The sequence below is a fragment of the Rhopalosiphum padi genome, chromosome 2 (assembly GCF_020882245.1).
Source record: "Rhopalosiphum padi isolate XX-2018 chromosome 2, ASM2088224v1, whole genome shotgun sequence".
Classification (NCBI taxonomy): Eukaryota; Metazoa; Arthropoda; class Insecta; order Hemiptera; family Aphididae; genus Rhopalosiphum; species Rhopalosiphum padi.
In genome coordinates, this window is record NC_083598.1 from 28,117,537 (window position 1) to 28,126,975 (window position 9,439).

Consider the following 9,439-nt stretch of genomic DNA (forward strand, 5'->3'; position numbering starts at 1 on the left):
TGCTTCATTTCTATTGCATTATTTATTTCCTATATATTTTATGATGTGCGTGCCTATAATAGGTTTTAATTTTGTTATTATTATTAGTTTAGTCAAGATTTAAAAGAGTGTTAAAAATACCGAAAGTTAAACCGTCGATTTTTTATAAGTTGCTTGCCTATAAAAAGATATAGGTTATATTTTAGGAAATTAAAGCGTTGGAAGTCATTTTTTGTTATTCTTTAGAGAATTTTTTAATAGTTCTCAGGGTATCTATAATCAGGTTCTATTAATATAAATAATAACCTTTTCATTCAGACTCACTGCCGTGTGTACTATAATAATGCAAACGCTACGAGATTTCTGTGCTACATTTTTGTGTAGAAAAATTAACATCAATTAATTACATTTTAGATTCTGTACGGAGTGATGAATGTATTAATTTTATAACGATGTGTTTTTTTTTTTGTGTCTGTCATCACGTTTTTTATATGTATTAATGTATTATACAATAACGATAGATCATAGATTTACACAAATATTAAATATGAAAAAAAATTGGATCATATAACTTTGTTGGATAGCTCATGATTTGTAACTCCCGGCCACGAGTTTCCAAACGTGCATTAAATAATGTACGCTTATATAGTTTTACCGGTAAGATCAACTATGTTACATAATATATCAATACATCTCAAATTGGTGTTTTTTCTTTTCTTAAATTATAGTGTCCCGTGAGGATTTACCCATTGCAATATCTCTTGAAATAATAATCAATATATTATAATTCTGGTTTTTTAATAAGATTCACAGGAACAAGAACTACAAATATTTTATGTTTTAATTTATTTTAATGATTTGGTAAAAGAGTTAAAAAAAATATATTTTTTTATTTAATTATTTTCAAAAAAATTGAAGATACCCATTAGAGTTCATTTTTCTGAAAATATTGACGTTCAATATTTTAATTTCATTAATCTCCTGGTTTTTACATTTTTCGAGAAAAACACTAAAAGCGTTCGCCGGCCGAAACGATCATGCGGGGCACATGTTGAGTTAATCTGTAAAACGACAAAGGAAAAAAAACACGGAAAATAGAACAATTAAAAAAGAACAAATTTTTAAATATATTAATTGATCATAAAAATTAAATAATTATTAATTATTACCTATTTACCTACCTAGTATCTACGCACACATTTACATTTACACAACCCGCATACAGATACATTGAAATTGCCTACATTAAACTCCTTAATAAGCGTCGGTATTTAATCTTAAATATTTAATTTAATTTTAAAAATAAAAAATATTGAAATATAAATGTATTTCTTTTGAAAAATGTTTTTTTATTGCATAAAATTATGTAGAAAAATGTATACAAATATATATTTTATTCTTCGTCTTTATATAGGTACTTAGTATATTTTTATATACTAAATACAATATAACTTAGTATAATATAGAGTAGGGACCGGGTGGCAGTATTGTAGTAAACAGTTCCCACCCGTTCCTTGTTTTTTTCGCGGAAAAAAAAGTATAATATAGAGTAAAATACTTAAATACTAGATACTAAAATGCATTTTTATTACTGGAAATATCCTATGTAGACTTTTCATACTTTCTTTTATAATCAATAAATATATTTAAAATTTTTAAAAATTGTTCTTTTTTTCCTTCGTATTTTTTGCCAGGATTCCACATGTTGACATGTTTGATATAATGATAGTATGATACCAATATCGTATTAAATAGTTCAAAGTTTTTTTTGAAACTAGAAAAAATATTAAAAATCAGGAGATTAATGAAATTAAAATGTATTTTCAGAAAAATGAACTCATTGAACTTTACAAAATGGCTATCTTCAATTTTTTTTAAAATAATTAAATAAAAAAATATATGTTTTAATTTTTTTACTAAAACATTAAAATAAATTAAAACATGAAATATATAGTTCTTGACGTTTGACGTTTTTCTAACTGTGAATCTTATTAAAAACCTAGAATAATTATGATATCTCCATTATTTCAGAAGATATCGCAATAGGTAAATCCTCACGGGATACCCTGTATACGTAACAATCCTTATTCCTTAGTAAAAATAAATGTTATCGAATCCTTTGCAGTTCTTAAACGTTAAACACGAATGTGATACAATTTCAAAACATAGTAATGCTAATGGCTACATAGTTATAAATTATAAAAAAAACTATATAGATAAGATGTCAACATTGATTTTTAGTCAGTCTTATATATTATAATGTAATAAAATAAAATAATTGAAATATAGAAGTTATTATAGATACTTAATGAAAAAATAGTAATAAAAAAAGTTTTTTCAAAATATTTAATGTATACAAGTTTACAAAAATATTAAATAGGTTCCTATTAAATACTTCAGTTTAGATCAATTAGATCTATTTTATGATATCTAAAATATTATTAATATTGATGTATTTGAAGATTCTTAATAAGACTATAATATAGTAAGTATTAGTGTATTAATATTTTTCCAGTTTTTAACGGAATAAAAAAACTGGTATAAGTAGGTAACTATTTATTTTCGGTAGGTATTTAAAAAAAATGTACTATTTATAAAGAAATTAGGTATATTATCGAGTTCGTTCAACAATCAACATATTTAAATTAACTTTGATCATTATTTTTTCCAATGTATAATAGAAATACGAAATTGGTCATACATCAGCTTCTGTAAGCCAATATGAAACTATGAAAGGCCAAAATGGTATTGTTTTGATCATAAGCAATGAGCCTTTCTCATTAATTGTGGGCTTTAAATTATCTCCGTGTGTTATTGTCGTTAACTTATTCCACATTATGTACTTTTATTTTTATAAGTAATTAACATTGTTCTAACATTCTTAGTTCTTACTATAATTTTTATTTCAAATAACAGTTATGTATTCCCAATTCTTATAAAATATTTGTTCTAAACTTAAATATATTGTGTAATAAAAATCCATTTGCCTAGTACAAATGTAATTAGAAAAAAACCATCAGGCATCAATATAATTTAGATAATTAGATCAATGAGCCTTAGAAAGTATAAATATTAGAAGGTTAGTAGCATCATTATATTTATTCTGTGATAGCATCACAGAACAATATGGTAGCATTGGTAGCATACATAGGCTATAAAACAATAAAATTGGTCATATAGAAATAGAATAAATAAGCGCTAATACAAAATAATATTTAATTACATATTATGTTCCCGACATTAATTAAATTCGTATTTCGTACAAATTGGCTTTGGGATAAAAGGTACTAGATTGGAACCACCTTTTTGATTTTTTTTTTGTTTCCATGCAATCAATATTATTAATATTTTTTCTTCGTAGACATGGTTTGCTTAGTTTTCTTTAAACTGATAACCGAATAAAAAATAAAAATATTGTTTTTGAGTTTTTGATTAAAATGGTTGATGGTTTAATGTCTTAAATACTAAATGGTTTTAATTAAATGTCTTAAAACTTAAACAATCTCATTTGACTATTATTATCTATATGTTAACATTTGATTGAATCTTGCTATCATCATACAAAATGTAAGTTATGGTTTTATAATACATTTAATTATCGATAAAAAAAAATTGGTATTGCATGCCTGATAGATTAACAATGGTGATGGAAGGAAGTGAGATGGTTTAGATTATAAATACTTTTATTATAATATTATAATAGTTAGGATAAATATATTGAAATAACATGCAAGTTAAAAATGAATATAAACATGTATAAAATCTTTAAGTCATGTATTTAAATCACTTATTAAAATGTAATCTCGAGGTGAAGGTGTTTAGAATACCGTGATATCATTTAATATCTAATAATATAAAAAGAATATACAGTGATTTTGTAAGTTATCTTTTATGTGGTATTCTTTATCTGGGTGACTGGAGCAAATAAATACAAAATAATATCTTGTTTACTTTTACTATAATTATTGTAAGTGCTCTAGTTTATAAGATTATGACTTGTTTAGATAATATAATATGTATCTCACAGTATTCACCAGGCTTATCCTACTATATCAAATTAATATATCCATTGTTATTACTATTAAATTTATGGTTTGAATGTACAGTGTATATAGGTATATCTTATAATCCATACAATTACATGCATTGTTCAAAATAAACTAATAATTATTTATTTTGTGTAGGTCGCCAACATCTAGACATTACTCTAGATCAAAGGATTCATACAATAATAAGAAAAATATTGACGAACAAAAAAAGCACAAACATGATAAGCATTCATCAAAAAAAAAAAAATCTAAATCTAAGCACAAGAGTAAAAGAAGGTAAAATTTGTTGATAAATATTATTAAATTATATGCAAAATGTTGCTAATTAAGTATTGGAAGTAAAAAATATACTCTTATAAATAATTATGATAATATTTATTAGAATATATAAATAAAATAATGCATTTTTAAAAAAAAAAATGAACAGTGTTTAACTACTTCTATATTTTATTTAAAATAGAAATAGCAAACTCCCTTAGTCTTGCACTTTATAATATACACTTATACTATAATTAGTGTTTATTATTATCAAATAAAACATAACATCCACTATATTATATGTAACACATGGATGAATATTTGGTTGAATTTTTAGGGGGGCTATAATAATCCAATGTAAAGTGTCTCGCAGTGGTTTCACTTTTGCAACCTCTTTCTATACACAAGTATAACATATTACCTTCTAATTTTGGGAGCTGAGCACCCCTAAGTCCTCTCACGATGTCCGCCTATATTGTAACATGATTTTATGATTGCAATTTTTCAACATGATCATTTGGTATACAAGTGACGTGGTATAATGTAATTCCATAAATCAAACTAAACTAATATTAATGATAGCATAGATAGACATGTTAGATATAGCTCAGACTTTTATCAAATCTCGATAATATAATCAATATTTGGTATGGTTAAAAACAAATATATAACATAAATATCACGCTAATAGTGTATTTTGATTTATATACAGGTCATCATCAAGTGATTCCTCGTCCAGCAATGATGAGGCAAAATTATTACAACGTCTGCAGCAAGAAAGACTTAGAGTTGCTGAAGAAAGAAAACAGCAAAAGGAATTAATTAAAGGTATGGAGACTCCAGAAGAAAAGCGGTTTAGGCGGTTAATGAAGAAAACAGCTAAAGAAAGAAAACGAAAAGAGTTAATGGGTTGGGATAATGATTACCTTCATTATACAAATGCTGACAATCCATTTGGAGATGCAAATTTGCTTTCTACATTTGTTTGGGATAAAAAAATGGCTAAAGATGGTTTAGTAGGTGTTAGCCATGAAGAACTAGAGCTAAGAAATAGACAAAAAATGGAAGAAAACAAAAGAGAATTGGAAAAAGTGAAAAAACGACGAATGGAAAGAGAAATGGAAAGACAACAAAGGGAAGATGAGATGGCATTATTACAAAGAAGTAAAGAAGCAGCACAGTTTAAAGAGTGGGAAAAAAGTGAAGACCAGTTTCATTTACAGCAAGCTCGTTTGCGATCTACTATTCGAATTGAGGACGGCAGAGGTAATATCAATGTAATAATAAAAATAAAAATCTATCCAAATAATATATTGACATTGATGTTTATTTTTCAGCTAAACCAATTGATCTTCTTGCTAAGTATATAAGTACTGAAGAAGAAGTAGATGCTGTTGAAATGCATGAACCTTATATTTACTTAAATGGCTTAAAACTTAAAGATTTAGAAGATCTTGTAGAAGATATAAAAGTTTACATGGAACTTGAAAAAGGAAAAAACTTTGATTACTGGAATGATATAACAGTCATTGTAGAAGATGAATTACATAAAATGAGAAGAATACAAAAACAATCAGCTTACACAGGTAAATGTCATATCTTTTTGGGAAATCACATATTATTTAAAATCTGATGTTCAATAAATTTATAATTTTTATTTTTTTATCAAATACTCAATAACTATAGTATTATAAAAATAGTTCAAACTAAAAATTGGGAAATGTGAAAATTGTATGTATAGCCCAGGCATTGACGCCAATGTTCAATTTATCTACCTATTGATGTTAAATACATTCTTACAGTTAAAGATCGAACAATGCATTAGTATAACAATTTATTTTATACATCTAAATTGTTGCCTAACAAAAATGTTGACTTAAAAAAATTCTCATAACTTAAAGTGTACAATTGTTTGTGTCCCAATACCTAATTTTGAACCAAAGCTATACTCATCTGTTAGTGGTTATTAATATGAAAATTACATGTATAAATTATTCAAGGTGATTAGGTAATTTAATTTTCATCAAATTTATATCAAAAAATAATTTCTACAATATTATAAATAGATACCTACTGATATATTTAAATCAGTTATAGAATATGACATGTTGAAAAATAAGTAATATGCAAGAGACCTAATTGCTTGATATTAATATAAATTCATAAAATTAGATAAAGCATGAGAAAAAAATCTAAGATAAAGATATTAAAATATTTTTCATAAAACCATAGGAATTACAGAAAAACTGGTAGTGACAGTAAAAAATATGCTTGCTTTATCACTCTTAATGCCATCTTGGTAAAAATGTAATGATAATTAATAATAATATACTTATTGGTTATTATTACTTATTAATTATTTTATACTGTGAACCTATAATCATATTAGACAACTAATCTTGGAAATCCCTTATGTTATTGTATCATTTTGGTTGTTAGCATTATTTTACAGTCAATGGTATCACTATAATTATCAACTTTGACTTTGACTTTGTCAGTAAGTAAGCTATAAAATGATTTGTATAATATATTGTGGAATATATTGAAGAATTTTGGTCAAGTATTTAATAATACTCAATCTTTATCACCGAATCATTATCGGTTACATATTTATTTAGTAATTTTAAATCTATTGTTTAAGTGATTAGAAATATATTTTTTGTTTTATTCAATTTGGAATTAAATTATTTGGTTTAAATAAGTATAATATACTATCATGTATTGTTTGTAAATTTTAAACTTCCATTGTGCATTTTAACACTTCAGTACCACCAACAATATTAAGTATTCAATAATATTTAATTTAATAAACCAAATATTATATGTTTAGGCGTTGGTCGGAGGGAAGGTATCCATCAATCAGTAGCTCATGAAGTTGCTCATATTTTTAGAGGTAAGACTGCTGAACAGCTGGATCAATTAAAAATTCAAATTGAAAAAAAAATTAATAGTAAAGCTGAAGGTGTTGACATTGGGTACTGGGAAACTTTACTGTCACAACTAAAAGGTATGCATGATTACTATTGATACAATAAAATTACAATTTTTTTTTTATTTAAACTAAGTTAGTATTTTAAGCATTAATATTAATATATATATATAGCCCATGTTGCAAGAGCTCGACTTAGAGATCGCCACCAAGAAAATCTAAAGAAAAAACTTGAAGTATTAAAAGCACAACAAAAAATGGATGAATCACAGTTTGATCCCGAAGAAGGAAGCAGTAATAGCCGTCAACAATTGACTAAAGTTGATGAGTCATCAGGTCAAGATCAACCATCAACCTCTACCAGAAAATCTCCCTCTAGAAAAGAAAAAGACCAAAGTTCTGAAGAAGATATAAGGTAAATTTAATCATATTTATATTATAGCTAATATTATCATTTATTTTTAATTAGTGATGCTGAACAAGAAGCCAGAAATATAATAGAAGAATGTGCTGCAGATTATGAAGCTTGTGGATATAGTCCCGTATATATTTCTCCTAATAGCGTAGAACTGGGTACTTTAGTTGTATCAGAAATTGATGATGAGAAAAGACTGACATTCGCTAGACTACAAGTACAAGGCACGGGGACACGTATTGAAGTAAGCTTATCACATACAATAAATATTCAAGTGTCAATTTCATATGTTGTTTGTAAAAACCATGATAATAATATAAATTCAATACTGAAAAATACATAACATTAGTTATCATAAATAACTGTACACTGACTAACATACAGACAGTTATATGATTCTATATTTATTGACAGATACTGAAATTTGATGCCAATTGAAAAGTAATAGGGTTATTTGTTTAAATATTTATCAAAAAGTTAATTTATATTCATAAATAATTTATGGAATAAGTCAATCCTTAGACGTATAAAAGTGTACATACAATAAAAAAACATGTGTTAAAATAATCTATCTAGTAAAACTTTTTGTCAATATTCATTCAAATAAATTTATTTATGTTTATGAAAAACATATTTTTTACAGAATGTCATGGCTGCAGAAGAAATGGCTTTGCAAAAAGAAGCTAGAAAGGGAATGACAAATGAAGAAGCTGAATTCTCAGTAGAATCTGAATTAGACCATCAAGTTTACTTATGGTCAGATAAGTACAGACCACGAAAACCCAGATATTTTAATAGGTAAACAATATAATAAATTATATTAATTTTAAATGTTTAAATTATTAAAATTAATTTTATATACATAGGGTACATACTGGATTTGAGTGGAATAAGTACAATCAAACTCATTATGATATGGATAATCCTCCACCAAAAATTGTTCAAGGATATAAGTTTAATATTTTTTATCCAGATTTAATAAATAAAAGTTCAACTCCACAATATTTTTTGGTAAATTAAAAAAAAAAATTGAAAAATTATTGTAGTTGTTTAAAGCTATTTTTTACCATATTACTTATTATTTAATATTTATATTTTTGTAGACTGCATGTGGAGATAACCCAGAATTTGCAGTATTGAGATTTCATGCAGGTCCTCCATATGAAGATATTGCATTCAAAATAGTCAACAGAGAGTGGGAATATTCATACAAAAGAGGATTTCGTTGTCAATTTCATAACAATATTTTTCAATTATGGTTTCATTTCAAACGCTATCGATATAGACGATAATTTAAATTGTTTTTCTTTATTTTTTTTTATCAATGTTTGTACATAAATTAATTAAACTACAACTTTTATGGAATTTAACTGTTTATTCATTAATAAAAATATAGTATTTTAAAAAGTGTAAAAACTTTAAATTTCTATTAGTTTATTTTACTATTATGTAGATATGTACATAATTATGTTTTATTAGATGAAACATACACTATATCTTAGCTGGTGCAGATATGTTGCTGGAAAAAATTTGTTTTCAAACTATGATTGAATTTGTGATGTGTTCATCTATACCAGAATATAGCATTATATAATGTGACGCTAGAATATGTCAGCTTGTAGCAAAAATATAATTTTTGTTTTAGTTCAAAATTTCATACGTTATTATTATATGATTTTTTACAATCTTATTAAAATTCACATGTATGAATGGGTTAAAGTTTAAGTTATATTTAATATAATATTATTTTACTTTTTAAACAAATATGTATAGGTACAAAACTATCTTTTTTTTTTTTATAACACTAAT

General features: G+C 25.2%; 1 protein-coding gene across 1 annotated transcript; it reads left to right on the top strand.

Moving 5' to 3' along the window:
- The first annotated feature begins 3,387 nt into the window (after positions 1–3,387).
- On the top strand, positions 3,388–9,053 carry LOC132921428 (splicing factor Cactin). The gene is made up of 10 exons (XM_060984452.1): positions 3,388–3,546; positions 4,164–4,304; positions 4,999–5,552; positions 5,624–5,872; positions 7,117–7,293; positions 7,390–7,630; positions 7,685–7,874; positions 8,274–8,428; positions 8,497–8,641; positions 8,734–9,053. Coding segments are annotated over exons 1-10 (2,043 nt in total). The 5' UTR covers positions 3,388–3,544; the 3' UTR covers positions 8,923–9,053.
- Positions 9,054–9,439: the final 386 nt, after the last annotated feature.